We start from the raw sequence: 16,730 nt of genomic DNA on the forward strand, positions 1-16,730 counted from the left end.
TTAATTATTATCACCATTAACATCATTCATTAACTGCACAATTTCATATGTCACTGTATTTTTATATTAATTTATTGGTTTATATTTTAAACACACTGGGGTTCAAAAGTCTGAGAGCTCAAGTGAAAATCCTACTATTTTGATTTCTTGTCTCATTTCAGACAACAGCTTTTTTTTTTTAGACAAAAGTCAAAAAGTAAAATCTTTGAAACACTTACATGAATTTCAAAAGTCAGTGTTTTCTCTCTCTCTCTCTCTCTCTCTCTCTCTCTTTAATGACATTGTGTGCTCGAGCTGGCACAGACTCCGCCACAGGACTCCTGCAAAACCTTATGATCCATTTTGGATTAAATCAGTCTGAGTGCCGCCTGATCACACGCCTCAATAGAAGAGATTAGACACGAAGAAAATCTGAACTTTTTTGTAGAAAAGCAGTTAACAGTCAATTTCACACATTTGCTGACATTTGAATAGAAACCCAGAGACAATGCTGAATCTTTAATATTAAATCTCCAAAATATTAAAATTCTTTGTTAGCAATATTTTGACCATTTATCACTGATTCACGTTTAACGGTTCACAGGACTGGCAACATAATTAAGCAATATCACACTCAAGGTCACGCTGTTCTATGGACTGCATGTCAATGTGATACCGTTTTTATACAACACTTCTACAAACACCATTAATTACCAACAGATTATGATTATAATACAGCTATAATACAGTTACCACATGACAGTTAGTGTACTGACAGGGGTGTCATTAGTTTTAAACTCTTAGTGGTACTCTGTAGTCAAAAGGTGAGAAGAATAAACCATGGAGGTGGTGGACAGTCCTGAGAAACGTACAGGATTTACTTTATATTTACACTTTAGAATATCAGCTTTGTTAACTTCTGCGTTCCCAATTCGCATCAAATCGAAAATTAGTGCACTATGTAGGGTGTACGATCCTACCAAGTAGTGCCCTTGATCAGGGGTTAGAGAGGGATTTGGGATTCAGCCTTGTGTTAGACGCGAGTTAGCTTTGTAGCTAAGCGTTAGCCGTGAACAGAACGACGCGGACGGTTCAGAGGCGATTCAGAAGGACTTAGAAGTGATGAGTGCAGAGACGGCGTGTTGTTTAAGACACCATAACGTTATCAGATGTGTGTTCTTACTGAAAGTGCTTCTGTGACTGGGTGTGAATGTGGGTTTAGTCAGACAGCTGCTCTCTCCTCAGTACTGCGGACCGTACAGACCTACTCTCACCCACGCTGAGACACACAGTTAGTGTCATTAACCACTGGACAACACCTGGGACACGCCCACTCATACATAGAGTTACACATCACAGTGATGTTACTGTCTGTTATCAGCACTCATGGAATAACGTCTCTCATCCAATCAGATTACTCGGGCAGAACTAACAGTTGTATAATACCACATAAGTCTAGTCAATTTTCTAGCTACCTTAGCCAAATGATGTTTCTGTTTTAGTATCTTGCTAGGTTGTTTAAATGAGTCTAGATCTAGATAGATCACAACTGATCACAATATCTTAAGGCATCTAGATTATAGTAGCTATACATTTCAGCAACACATTTAAAACTTTTTAAAACAACACAATTGCAAGTGAGCACTTTAAACAAGGTTAGCTGGTCTAGCTCACTCGCGTAGCTAATGCCATACCTGTAGACGTTTGTGCTGGGTATGTGTTAAACAGTTGGGTGAAATGCGTATAAATTATTTGCAGATTATCATTATTCTGTTTCCTAGAAAGCATTATCTGATAATGATCAATGATCTCATACATCGCTGGTAAATATTTAAGTCTAGACCTTCTTGAGATTTTATGTCGATCAGCTCTTTAAAAGTAATCGATTGCAAATCTGTACATAGTGTTTTAACTGGTTTACACCCTTTTAGGTTAATTGTTGTTAAAAATTAATCAAGCAATGTTTAGTAATTACTGAAAAAAGAGTAAATTGCTTGATTCAAAGTGCTATGATTGCTATGATTCAATAATACGTTAAAAAAGTAGAGTTACAGTAAACCATGTAGTCGAGTACCGTAACTGAGTTTATGTTTATCAGTGCTGCTCACTAGTTTCCCTCTGAAAAGAGATTGTACCATCTGTAGCATCTTAAAATGACAGATTTACTCTTTAACCCAGTGCTTATGTTTCTCATCTTTTTCTTAATGAACCCTGTTTAGCTTAAATAAACATAAACACATTTATACACAATGTAAGGAACACAATGTGTAAGACAATGAGACATGATAATTAGTTTGGCTCGAGTTCTTACGGTTTTACGTCTTTTAGGATGACACATACACACACACACACACACACACACAATAACGGATTGGGAATGACTGCTGTCTGGCTTACGGATTGCATGAATTGTCTGAATAACGGATTACATTTTTTAAAAAAGTAACTAAATAACTGAGCACTTAAATGGCGGCCCTAATGCGTTAGGTTACTCGTTACATCTGAAAAGTAATTCAAGTACTCTAACACGTTTCTTTGTAATGCCTTACACCCAGCACTGGTAATGAAACCATAACAGGAGATTCTATACAGTTCTAATGGTTTATTCAGAACATGTTTTTCTTGTCAAATGTGACAGATGGGTTTAACTGTAAAATGAGATAAATTTATATTTATTTATTTATATATTTATTTATTTTTTTTGGGGGGGGGGGTTGTGATGGTTAATTTTATATCATTTAGGTTTAAAAGCTTAAAACGTACACAATGTTTTTGTAAAAATTGGCAATGAACACCTGCATTACATAGAAAAATACAGTGCATCCTTAAAGTCAGTCACTTTTCTTACTTAACTTCCTGATCAGACAATAAAACTTCCTGAAAAAATAACTAAATGCATTTAGTGGAGAATGTTTACTCTCTGTTACTGCCTTTACTGTTTCCCCAGCAGTCATAGACTTATATAGAAGTGTCATAAATTAGACAATTATTGGCTTGAGCTGATTAAGATAGAAATTAAATATTTAAAATGTAAATCCTAATATTCAGTTTGCTACATATTCAGCATATTTTTCTTTTTGCAGTATCTCTAGTTCTAATCTATCATTTATATATTCTATTCACAGAAGAGATGACTGAACAGATACTGTAAGTCTTTAGACTAGACTTAAACACTGAGAGTGTGTTCGAGTCCTGAACGTTGATTGGAAGCCTTTGGGGCTTTGTTTGTGATTTTCATTATACGAGGCATTGAAAAATAGCCTGTACCTTTCGATTGAACTTGTCATGTTGAATCGTACAATGTGTGCAGGTACCACATCACTCAACCATTTAGGGCCTTATAAGTTATAAATAGTATAAATAAATAAATAAATAAACACAAACTGCAGACGCATATTTTTTATAACTTCAAGCTGACAATATGGTGGAACTTTTCCACAGTCCAATAGATATACACTAACAAGCTTTATACAACTCTTTTGTAACAACGCTTAACCAGATTAAATTTTTTTTTTTCAAGGTTATTATGGATTAGCAGTAAAAGACTGTTATTTGGCTAAGCTAAGACTTTCAAACAGTGTAAACCTAAAAAAAATCCTTGTGGCTAATATGGTGTCCTGTCAGCGACCAAATTATGCTAATTAGTGGTTTAGCCTTGAACGACATGGCAGGATTGACGAACAGTGTTTGTGGTACGGCTTTGCAATATTAAAAAAATCGGAGAGTTTATATCCAAATCAATGCATTAATCTCATTTACTAGCCAAACAAAGCTAACCGGCTAAATGTAAAATAATAAGAACATGACCTGGACAGCTCGCGCTGACGAGATTCTTCCTTGGTGTAGATATTTAGGTGTAAATATGAAGATTTTTTGCTGACCAACTAGCATGCTAACCGTGCTCGATTGTCCGCTCAGTGATATGATGCTGCATGACATGATGTTATGTTGGCGTTTAGACTCAATGTAACTGTGCGAGTGTGTGAGTGTTTAAAGGGAAAGAAGAAGAAATTTATGTGTAACGTTTATCAAATCCGTCTCAAAACTCTTAAAGGGGTTCACGCTGTGATTCACACACACACACACACACACACACACACACACACACACACACACACACACACACACACACACACACACACACACCTCTGTTTTCAAAAGGGCATCTGTGTCCATCCCTAATCACCTCTCTCTCTCTCTTTCTCCCTCTCCCTCTCCCTCTCTCTCTCTCTCCCTCTCTCTCTCCCTCTCTCTCTCTCTCCCTCTCTCTCCCTCTCTCTCTCTCTCCCTCTCTCTCTTTCTCTCTCTCTCCCTCTCTCTCTCTCTTTCTCCCTCTCTCCCTCTTTCTTTCCCCTGTTTCTTGGTCTATTTCTTTTTGCCTCTCACATTTTCTCTGTTTCTCGCTCTTTCTTTCTTGTCCACTTTCTTTCTTTTTTGTCTTTTTTCTTGTTCTCTCAATTTTTCTTTCTCTCTTCCTCTCTCTTTCTTTTTTGTTTACTCTTAATCTGTTTATCCAGTTTTTTTACTGTATTTTTTTCCTTCTTTTTTTACTCTCTCTCTCTCTCTCTCTCTCTCTCTCTCCTGAAGTGACTAAACCCTTCCACATAGAACCCTTTGAACAGGGAAACACTCTGCATTTAACAGAACCAACGTTCGTGGCTCCCCAGAGAGCGAGTGTTATTTTTATTCCTGTGTGGTGCCAGTCTGACTTTCTTTGACTCCATAATTATAATTTCTGTAACGTTAAAGGTCCGACCCTGCAGCTGCAACCCGTCTGCTTCCATTTCATTCTTTTCTTTTTACTCACTTGCGTGTGTGAACAGAAACACAAGAGAGCCAATCTCTTAATTAGCTTCAGCACGTCCTCTATTGTAACCTGAAGCGTCGACGTCGCTCCTGTTCTAATAAACTCAGACCTAGAGGAGCTAAAAGCGTGCAGCGTTTTTACATTTACACTTTCTTTTTCTTTTTTTGCATGAATAATGATACATGCTTGTGGCTCGGGTCAAAGCACAGACAGATGTGAAGCTCAAAGGCAAATCCATTAGCATAAATCCATAAGACAGGCTGAGCATGAAGTGAAAACACAGAAAGCTCAAGCATGGAATTACAATCGGAGAAGTGAATCAAACAGACATGCAGTTATGTGAGCTAATTACAAGCACCTGGCTAAACTAAACTCTGACGGATACCAGAACAGGACATGGGGTGGATCCTAATTTGCATATTAATGACTTGATTCTCCAGACGTAATGGGATCAGCAGTTTTTATTTATTTTCTGTGTGTATTAAATGTGATAAACATTGTCCTGTATGTGGAATGTCGCATGTTTACAACAAAACGTTCAGGGTGAATTTACAATCATGTGACGTCACACAAACGAGTAAATCTCAGACTGTTTGGAGCCGCGTTCAGGGTTTCGTAACTTAAGAAATAAGACGCACATCATCATCGCCCGATATCCTGAGCTTGCTCTCTCACACTGCGCCACCTACTGGTGTACAACATGCAGGTCAGGTTGCTGTTAGTGTAAACAAAGTCAGTCATTCGTGTTATACGTTTCTCCTTGTGACGTTCCATTAGATGCGAGTAGGGTCGGGTTACGCTTTATATTCATTAACACTAAGTGTAAATAAATAAAAAAATTAAATAAATATATTTTTTAAAACATCTGAGGAAAATAAAATCCAATAAAAATTATTTTTATTATATGCAATTTTAAAATAATTGTAAAAATATTACTATATTTTTACATTTTAATACAGTGATGCACAACTTGACTACATAATAACAAAGTCACAAAAAATTGTGTTTATTTATCTCTAATTAATTTCACATAACAATATTTTTATTATCTGTGTTTATGTTTATCGCTTATAAAAACAAATGAACAAAAAACATCTTGAACAAATAAACAAAAAAATTCTAAATTCTAAATAAAGTTTGGAAAGTCTTAATGTGTTCAATTATGTGTGAAAATCCTAGTAAAGAAGAAAACACCAGTAGATCCTGACGTGACCTTGGTGTATAGTATTATGTCAAGTTGTGCATCACTATATTCAAATGTTAAAATATAGTAATATTTTTACAATTATTTTAAAATTGCATATAATAAAAATTCTTTTTATTGGATTTTATTTTCCTAAATGTAAAAGCTGTCCTAAAAATCAGCCGGAGGTTTCCTCTGTGTCCGCCCCGGCCTGCTGCTTGTTCTTATTTGATTGGCTGCAGCATAAAGTCCAGGTTGGAGGATCGAGTCGAGTGAAACTGAACGAGCTGTGAATGACTCCAGCCCAGTGTCCAGATATGGCTTCTTTTTCTTCTTCTTCTTCTTCTTCTTTGTCTTTGGGCTGTTTCCTTTCAGGGGCGAATCATCTGCCTCCATCTAACCCTATCCTCTGCATCCTCTTCTCTCACACCAACTAACTTCATGTCCTCTCACTGCATCCATAAATCTCCTCTTTGGTCTTCCTCTAGACCTCCTGCCTGGCAGTTCCAACCTCAGCATCCTTCTACCGATATATTCACCATCTCTCCTCTGAATGTGTCCAAACGTGACTGTGGAATAATGATGTGTTTATCAATTACATATAAAATCATGGTTATTATTTTACGTTTGTAAATCACTCACAGCAGCCAAATCAAATCAAATCAAAATCAAATCAAAGTAAAACATTTTTGACACAGACACAGTCATATACAGAACAGTATGAAGTGAAATGCTTGAGCAGCTAAATAAAAAAAAAAGTTTTTAAATAACACTTTATTACAGGAGTGTAGACGCTTATCAAAGCTCTCTGAGATACTGCAGTGTCGCTGTGTTACTGTCCGAGTGTGATCTACTGTACCTCAACCATGAGCCGAGTCACTCTGTGTGATCACTCCCTCATGTGGTCTCACTCACTCTGTAATCTCACTCCCTCATGTGATCTCACTCTCTCATGTGGTCTCACTCCCTTATGTGGTCTCACTCACTCTGTAATCTCACTCTCTCATGTGATCTCACTCCCTCATGTGATCTCACTCTCTCATGTGATCTCACTCCCTCATGTGATCTCACTCTCTCATGTGGTCTCACTCTCTCATGTGATCTCACTCCCTCATGTGATCTCACTCTCTCATGTGGTCTCACTCACTCTGTAATCTCACTTCCTCATGTGGTCTCACTCACTCTGTAATCTCACTCTCTCATGTGATCTCACTCCCTCATGTGATCTCACTCTCTCATGTGATCTCACTTCCTCATGTGATCTCACTCTCTCATGTGGTCTCACTCCCTCATGTGATCTCACTCCCTCATGTGATCTCACTCTCTCATGTGATCTCACTCTCTCATGTGATCTCACTCCCTCATGTGATCTCACTCCCTCATGTGGTCTCACTCACTCTGTAATCTCACTCTCTCATGTGATCTCACTCCCTCATGTGATCTCACTCTCTCATGTGATCTCACTCCCTCATGTGATCTCACTCTCTCATGTGGTCTCACTCCCTCATGTGATCTCACTCCCTCATGTGGTCTCACTCCCTCATGTGATCTCACTCCCTCATGTGATCTCACTCACTCTGTAATCTCACTCCCTCATGTGGTCTCACTCCCTCATGTGATCTCACTCCCTCATGTGATCTCACTCCCTCATGTGGTCTCACTCACTCTGTAATCTCACTCCCTCATGTGGTCTCACTCACTCTGTAATCTCACTCCCTCATGTGGTCTCACTCCCTCATGTGATCTCACTCCCTCATGTGGTCTCACTCACTCTGTAATCTCACTCCCTCATGTGGTCTCACTCCCTCATGTGATCTCACTCCCTCATGTGGTCTCACTCCCTCATGTAATCTCACTCTCTCATGTGGTCTCACTCCCTCATGTGATCTCACTCTCTCATGTGATCTCACTCTCTCATGTGATCTCACTCTCTCATGTGGTCTCACTCCCTCATGTGATCTCACTCTCTCATGTTGTTTAATAATCTTTAGTTTCACTTCCGGATTCAGACGCCTCCGTCACCGCGTGTGAGCGATCGATCATTCTGCTGAGTTTGTAGAGCTACAGGGGGATATAACACTACAACACTCAACAGACATGAGACATGAGTGTGTGTGTGTGTGTGTGTGTGTTTAGTGTGTGTTTATATGTGTGTTTGTGCGTGTGTTTGTGCGTGTGTTTAGTGTGTGTGTGTTTTGTGTGTGTGTGTGTATGCGCGCATGTGTGTGTGTGTGTGTATGCGTGCGCATGTGTGTGTGTATGTGCGTGTGTGTGTGTATGCGCGCGCATGTGTGTGTGTATGTGTGTGTGTTTTAACCATCTGTATTTTCTTGTTATTTATTATTATAACTTAATAATAAATAAATAAAAATAAAATCGTTTTTATACAAACTCAGTATGAGGTGTGTTTTGCTTCCTGTGTGTGTATGTGAAGTGTGTAAAGTGTGTGTAAAGGGGGGGGGGGGGGGGGGGGAATGGGAGAGTAGCAACAGCCAAACAGTCACTTACTTTGAGGCCGCGCTCCAAATCTCGAGTGCACTCCTGAGTGAAGGGCACGAGGCCGGGTGAACTTTACGTAAAGTCTCTCTTGTCTTGGAGAAAATGACTGTTTCTTCTGTAAGGACACTTGAGATAATGTGTGTGTGTGTGTGTGTGTGTGTGTGTGTGTGTTTGGTGATATTTAGTAAAATTTGCTCTTTGATTCTCCTCACCTCCCGCTCTCCCTCGCTCTCTGAAATGATAAACCGACTGGAGGAGCGTCACATGCACTTGGATAATCTTTTATTATTATCAGTTTAGTTTTATTTGTGTTTTTGCGTTTCTCTGAAGCTCCCACACTCCTGGATCTCCTAGAAGTCCTGATATCGGAGATTATCAGCAACGATGCGTCTGATTTGCATCTAATTTGCATTTGATTTGCATTTAATTCGCTGACTTGTTGCTCCAACATCCGTTCAGTGAACCTGAATCCTGCGCTAATCAAGAGTTTATGCTAATTTACCGCGCCGGTTTAATTTCAGTTGGAGGTCTGAGTGTTGGAACAGATGCTTTTGGAAACTGCATAAAAATCTGCATGTAAAATCTGACTAGACGCCGAGATCATGATGAATAAATTCAGTTAACGAGGTGTGTCTTAACAATTAAACACACACACGGTTAGAAACAGCACTTCGTGTTTAGCCACGCCCACACATGCCACCTCCTACGGAAGGTCTGGTTTAAATTTTCCAATAACGCGGATCCACAACTGCAGCGCATCGGTTAGCGTAGATACAGGACCAGTCAAAAGTTTGGACACAAGTTGGAATTTATTTTCTATATTCTGGAACAATAGTGGATTTCTTTTCAAAACTTTAATCAGTCATGTGGCGTTAGTTATAATTACATACCAACAACAACAAGCTAGTTAAGAGAGATAGAGAGAGAGAGAGAGAGAGAGAAAGAGAGGGAAAGAAAGTGTGGTGAAGAAGTGACTGATGATGAGTGAGAACAGGAAGAACAAAAAACCCTTTCTTTTATCATCTGGTGTGAAGTAAAAAAGCGACAGCGTGATGTTCCTGCTTGTCCTTCATCCGCTCACGCTGGGACTCGAGTCAGGATTTCATCTCAGCTTTGAATCAATGAAGAAGTAAAGACGCTCTGACAATAATCTCATCTCATCTCATCTCATCTCATCTCATCTCATCTGACTATTTTTAATAATTGTGAAACTTTTGTGTGCATTTTTTTTGTGTGAAAATGTTCCAGATCAGGTTCTGCTAGTGTCTGAATTCATTAGCCGAGCTGCTCTCTCTCTCTCTCTCTCTCTCTCTCTCTCTCTCTCTCTGAATGATTTGTGCAGCTTGAAGAACTCTATGAACTTAACAGACTAAAAAAAAATGGCCAAGGACGTTCCATTTTTTCTTCCCTGAAGAGCAGGTTTGAAGAAGGGAAAATTTTTTTTAAGGCTCCTGAAACATCCCGTCTTTTTGCAATCAAGTTGCTAACTTTTTTCTGTCCATTTGGTAACACCATTATTAAGGAAACAAAAAATACCAGTGGTTCTGTGTGATCAGGCTGAAGAAGCTGTTTGCGAAACATTTTGGGAAAAGATCTCAGATACAAACACTTAATATTTAAGGGTGTTCCTTGTTTTAGTTCCTGCTGGGTTTTATACATTATTTCAGTTCTGCCTCTTTATCTCCTCCTTTTCTCCTTCTCTAAGTGTTCCAGTGTTCTCCAATATTTTACTCAAGTCCAGAAATCTCCCACAGTCGTAGGGGGGAAAAAGGGTCTATGGATTCTGTCCAAAGAACCACTCTCACCTCTGAAGTAAAAAAGAACATGTCAAGAACGCTTTAATTAAAATTTCAAGGTTCCTATACAGGAACAACTAGAGAACCCTTATCAGTTCCAGATGTTTATCATGTTTTTTTTTCCATTTTAGTGTATCCTTTATATTTTTCTTGAACATGGAAGTCTAGGCCCATGGGGTGTGAGAAGAATGAGTGATGTAATGTACAAGAACCTAACAAGAAATTCAGCCATTCGAAAAGCAAATATCTAAGGGTTACAGTTGTCCTTTTGAAGGAATGTGTGAAAGTTCTGTGGAGAATCCTACAAATGCATGTTCCTCAATCAGAGATCAGGGTGAGTCAGGATACAGCACCCCCTGGAGCAGATAGGGTTAAGGGCCTTGCTCAAGGGCTCTACAATAGCAGCTTGTCAGTGCTGGGGCTCGAACTCCTGACCTTCTGGTCAATAACCCAGATTCTTAACTGACTAAGCGTAGGTAAACTGATTACAACTAGAGGAACTAAGCAGGAACTGAAGGAAGAACAATTTATTTCAGAGAAACTTGGATGCAATTAGAAGCTGTGAGGTGTTGGAGGACCAGAAGATGTATGAATGGAAACTAGGAAAGTAGACATGATAATGAAATCTAGACAAACTGTAAAGGACTATAGAATCTAAGAGAACTAGAATGAATGTAAACACATCTAGGGGAAACAAGAGAAACTATGGAAAGACTAGAACTAGAAGAACCAGAAGAACTCATGGCATTATTTCATTCTGTCTCTCCATAGTGCATCTCTGGGGATGATGCTGTTGCTGTGGGTACCACCCTTCCTGTCACCATGACGATGCCACTCAGCCCCCTCTCCAGTGACGAGGAGCAGCAGAAGATGTTGGGAAATAGTCAGCACCTGTATCCAGGGGCGGAGGAGGAAGAGGAAGAGGAGGAGGGGGAGGAAGAGGAAGAGCTGGAGGAGGAGTATCAGGATGAGGATGGAGAGGAGGAGGAGAACGGAGAGCTGAATGGAGAGGAAGAAGAAGAGGATGATGGTGAGGAGGTCAGGAGAGCGGGAGGAGGAGGAGCTCGTAGGCAAAAAGCTGCCGCGAGGTCGATGAGAGTTACCAACCCGGGCCACACGAGCAATCCCTACTCCTCAAATCCTGGCCCCGCCCACCAACCGGCAGCCAATCAGCAGCAGCAGCAGAAGAGGCTGAGGAGAGGCTCGAGCTCCGCCCTCGATGATACACACATCGCCTTGATGGTGTTCCGTATCGGCATTCCTGACATCAAACAGACGGTCAGTGACACACACACACACACACACACACACACACACACACACACACACACAGGAAGTCACAATCCTGACTCAATGTTTTTTGTTATTTATGGAGCTGTTCCTGCGCTGAGAGAGTTACAGAAATCTTTTCATACATTTATTTTTGTTTGTGCCTGAAGGCAAATTCTCACAGGAACACCGTAATGAACCTACAGACACACAGTGGAGTGTGAAGTGTGTGTGTGTGTGTGTGTTAAGAGAGTAGTGTGTGTGTGTGTGTGTGTGTTAGGAGAGTAGTGTGTGTGTGTGTGTGTGTGTGTGTGTGTGTGTGTTAGGAAAGTGGTGTGTGTGTGTGTGTGTGTGTGTTCGGAGAGTGAGGTGTGTGTGTGGGGGGTGTGTGTGTGTTAAGAGAGTGCGGTGTGAGTGTCTGTATGTGTTAAGAAAGTGGTGTGTGGGGTGTGTGTGTGTTAAGAGAGTGGTGTGTGGGGTGTGCTAAAATGTCAGTAATAAACAATATATAAACATGTAATGTGTAGTTTATTACACAGTAATATATACTTTATAAACATGTAATGAACACATTACTGAGAAAATAATATAAATCATTAATTATTCTCCCTTTTTTAGCTCTTTTCTTTTTGTATCTGTCTTCCTATAAAAATGTCTTATTTTTGCTTTTTGTTAATTATATCTTTTTTTTCTTCTTTTTTGTTCACTTTCTTCTTTCTCTTCCTCTCTCTCTTTCTATCCCTCTCCCTTTCCCTCTCCCTCTCTCTCCCTTTCTTTCCCTCTCTCTCCCCCTCTCCCTTCCTCTCTCTCCCTCTCTCTCTCTCACTCTCTCTCTCCCTCTCTCTCCCCCTCTGCCTTTCTCTCTCTCCCCCTCTCTCTCCCTCCCTCTCTCTCTCCCTCTCAGTTCAGTTCAGTTCAGAAGAGCTTTATTGGCATGAATGTTAACAGAAGTATTACATTGTTGCCAAAGCGATTATAGAACATTAATTACATTAATCTGAATTTATAAACCTATACAGTATAAACATATTAGATATGAAAGAATATCATATTAGTTAGACATAAACAAAATAGCCCTCCCCCCCCAAAAAAAAAAAAAAAAAAAAAAAAAAAAAAACAATAAATAAATAATTAAAATTACATATATACATATATATAATAATAATAATAAAAATATATAACATCAATATTAACAACAATAACAACAACTATTTAAACATTAGTGATATACGATATTATTTTTAGTTAGTTAGGAACATTCAGGTTACGCTGTGCCTCACTGTCTCTCAGGCTCTCACACTCGGATATAAATTTTGCAGCGAGGGTAGCAGTGCGGCCTTCTCCCAAAATTATTCTCATTTTTTCATCTTCTGTTAATTTGGAATAATTTGGGATTTTGTGCGTGATGATCTCAGTGAAGGTGTTCCTTATATGTTGATATTTTTGGCAGTAAAGAAGGAAGTGCATCTCCGTCTCGACCTCACCGCTCGTACACTGAGCACACAGTCTCTGCTCTCTGGGCAGCCAGGTTCTCCTGTGTCTGCCCGTCTCCACAGCCAGACGGTGCTCACTCAGCCTGTATCTGCTCAGGATCTGTCTCTGCTTTATATCTCTGACGGTGAAGAGATACTCTGCCAATTCATATTCTCTCTTTAGGGCCCGATAGCAGTGTAGTCTGGACTGGGTTTGGGTTTGACTGTCCCAGTGCTCCAGATACTCTCTCCTCATCTGATCAGTTATTTGTCTGATTCTGATGAGACTGTGGTGAGCAGTGCTGCTCTGAGACTGCAGTGTGTTAGGGGTTAGTGTGTTAGTGAGTCTCAGGACCAGCTGACAGAGGGGACTGGGTTTAGGGCCGAGCTCTTGGGTTCTCAGTGCTTCGTACTGCAGGCTGTTTTCATTACTCAATTTTAGATGTTCATAGAATTTTACTGCTCTTTTTTGGATGGCTATAATCAGCGGGAATCGACCTAATTCTGCCCTACATGCGTTAATTGGTGTTTTTCTCTGAACTTTGAGGAGATTTCTACAGAATTCTGCATGTAGGGACTCTGTGGGATGTTTGTCCCAGCGAGTGTAGTCATGTTTACTGAGTGGACCCCAAACCTCACATCCGTACAGCGCAATAGGCGCGATGACGCTATCAAAGATTTTACACCAGATTCTAATTGGGATGTGTGTTTTGTAGAATCTTTTCTTAATTGCATATAGAGCTCTTCGTGCTTTTTCTTTCAGTGCATTCACTCCCAGATCAAAGCCTCCGGAAGCGCTGAGTTTCAGTCCCAGGTAGTCATAGTGTAACGCGTGCTCTAGGGTGGTGTTTCCCAGAGTAAACGTGTGTCTGTTCTCCTGAGATCTGGCCTTTTTTTGGAAGATGATAATTTTGGTTTTTGTCAGATTGACTGTCAGGGCCCAGTTCTGACAGTACCGCTCCAGCAGGTCCAGGTGCTGCTGCAAGCCGTGTTCAGTAGGAGACAGCAGCACCAGGTCGTCTGCGTAGAGCAGAAATTTGACTTCCGTATTGTTTAGGGTGAGTCCAGGAGCTGCAGATTGTTCCAGTAGCACTGCTAACTCATTAATGTAAATATTAAACAGAGTTGGACTCAAGTTGCAGCCTTGTCTCACCCCGCGCCCTTGAGTGAAGTATTCTGTCCTTTTGTTGTCGAGTTTTATGCTGCATTTGTTGTTCAAATAGATGGACTTGATGATGTCATATACTTTACCCCCAACACCACTTTTTAAAACCTGATAAAATAATCCTGTGTGCCAAATCGAATCAAATGCTTTTTTAAAGTCTACAAAACATGCAAAAATTTTCTTATTGCTTTTTTGGTGAACATGTTGGTTGATTAGGGTGTGTAGGGTGTGAATATGATCAGTGGTGCGATGGTTTGGTAGAAAGCCGATCTGACTCTTACTCAGGACGCTGTGTTCGGTAAGGAAGGCCTGGATCCGGGCGTTGATGATGCAGCAAAACACCTTCCCCAGATTACTGCTCACACAGATGCCCCGGTAGTTGTTAGGGTCTAATTTATCTCCACTCTTATGTATTGGGGATATAAGCCCCCGATTCCATGTGTCAGGAAAACAGCCAGCTTGAAGAACCAGGTTGAAGAGCCTCAACACAGCACTCTTTACTACAGGAGTGCTGTGTTTAAGCATCTCTGTCCTGATGCTGTCTGTACCACATGCCTTTCTGTCTTTAAGGTTTTTCAGTGCGTCAGTCAATTCGTCTAGTGTAATTTGGTAATCAAGCGGGTTTTGGTTATTTTTTATGATGGTTTCTAAATTTTCTAGTATATTTTGGATGACTTTTTGATTTGTTGTAAGATTTTGTGGGGAGATTTCTTTAAAAAGTGATTCAAAATAGGTTGTCCATATTTTTGGATCTTTTATCGATGGGTCCTGCGTGTGTGTCGGGTTCAAGCTGTTCCATTTTTTCCAGAACTCGTTTTCATTGATGGATTCCTCAATTTCTCTTAGTATCTGATGGTAGTGCTGTTGTTTTTTCTTATAAAGTATCTGTTTATAGTTCTTTAGTGTTTCACAGTATTTTTCTCTGAGTTCAGTGTTTTGTGGTAGTTTGTGCTTTTGGTTGGACAGCTGTCTGAGCTGTTTTCTTGCAGATTCACATTCCTCATCAAACCATTTTTCAGTGTTGGATTTTTGTTTATGGTGTTTGTTTGTTTTACACAGATTAGCTTTAGTTGCTGATATGTGGTAAATTTTATTTATTTGCTCTACTGCGAGGTTTACACTGGTTTGATTGAGTTGGAACTCGGTTGTTAGGAAGGTGTTAATGAGATTAGTAACCTCTGTAGAACTCATTGCGTTAGAAAGTTCAGACACACTGTTAGGACTCCATTTATAGCCCTGATTAAGGTTCAGTAGTTTGTAGTTTTCTTTTATGTTAATTTGTTGCTGGATTCTTTTAAGGAAGACATTAATTTGGCAGTGGTCTGATAAGGGTAGCTGTGGTCTGACAGTGAAGGCACTTATGCAGGAGGGGTCCATGTCAGTGAGAGCGTAGTCGACTACACTCGACCCGAGAGCTGAGCAGTAGGTGAACCGACCTAAGGAGTCTCCTGGGATCCTACCGTTAAGTATGTACAGGCCCAGGCCTCGACAGAGCTGCACCAACTCTTTACCGTTCTTATTTACTACAGGATCTGGGTTGACTCTTTCTTTTGTTGTAGGGGTTAAATTGGGAAGTGTGTTAAATATATTCTCTTTTTGGTGAAGATCCGTGGTGTCACTTTCCAAACCTGTCCTGGCGTTAAAGTCTCCACACAGCAGTACATTTCCCTGAGCCTGGAAATGGCATGTTTCTGTGTGGAGGTTGTGGAAAAAGTCTTGACTGTAGTAAGGGGACTCTGCAGGTGGAGTATAGACTGCACAGATAAACAGACTCTTCTCATTGTTCACTACACCTCGTCTGAGCTGAAGCCAAATATGTGTGAGCTCTCTTTTTACAACAGACAGGTAAGGTGTAAGATCATCTTTATACCAAATTATAACTCCACCAGAGTCTCTGCCATATTTTATGTTGGCTCTTTTAAAGGATGGTAGTATAATTTCTCGGTAGCCTGAGGGACAGTGAGTCTCCGCGTCCGAACGGCACCATGTCTCCAACAATATCAAAATGTCATGGTGTGCGTTTTTTAAAAAGTCTGCATTTAGGGTTTTAGTTCCCAAAATGGAAGAACATAAACCCTGAACATTCCATGAACTTATAGAGAGTGATTTCATTTTTTTTTTTTCTTTTAAACTAAGTTAGTGATAGTAGAGACGAAATAGAAGAATTAAAATATTTAAAATTTGTATATAATTCTGGAACGACATTACTAATAAACATGTATATAGAGGATTTACTTGTATTAGAGATACCCTCCAGTGCTTATACAAGTATTTTACAAATTAGTTGGAGTAGTTGTCGCACCTCTCCAATTTCTGTTGAGTTTGGGTGTGTTTTACCTTGAACTATATCAGCATATGAGAGGTGCTGCAAGGGTGGAAGAGGTTGAGCTTCATTATAAGTTGCCTTCTGCCACAGGGTGTTTCTGAAGCAGGGATCCTGCCTCTGTGTTGGTCTGGATTCGGTTCTTGCAGTCTGTGCTTTGCTAGTGTGAAATTTGATGGACTTTGAGTTGTTGACGATGGTTCTGTTGTGTTGGGCTTTCAAATGGTGTGTGCTGTA

The 16,730-nt window shown here is 40.1% G+C and overlaps 1 protein-coding gene across 1 annotated transcript in view; it reads left to right on the forward strand.

Annotated features, from left to right (window-relative positions):
* The window catches only part of shank1 (SH3 and multiple ankyrin repeat domains 1), a 122,184-nt gene that overhangs the window by 34,779 nt on the left and 70,675 nt on the right, over nucleotides 1-16,730 (forward strand). Inside the window, exon 2 of the mRNA XM_053514858.1 lies at nucleotides 11,036-11,542. Within this exon, the coding sequence (XP_053370833.1) occupies nucleotides 11,087-11,542 (456 nt within the window). The 5' untranslated portion in view covers nucleotides 11,036-11,086. The remainder of the gene's footprint in view (nucleotides 1-11,035; nucleotides 11,543-16,730) is intronic.

The sequence above is a fragment of the Clarias gariepinus genome, chromosome 16 (genome assembly GCF_024256425.1).
Source record: "Clarias gariepinus isolate MV-2021 ecotype Netherlands chromosome 16, CGAR_prim_01v2, whole genome shotgun sequence".
NCBI lineage: Eukaryota > Metazoa > Chordata > Actinopteri > Siluriformes > Clariidae > Clarias > Clarias gariepinus.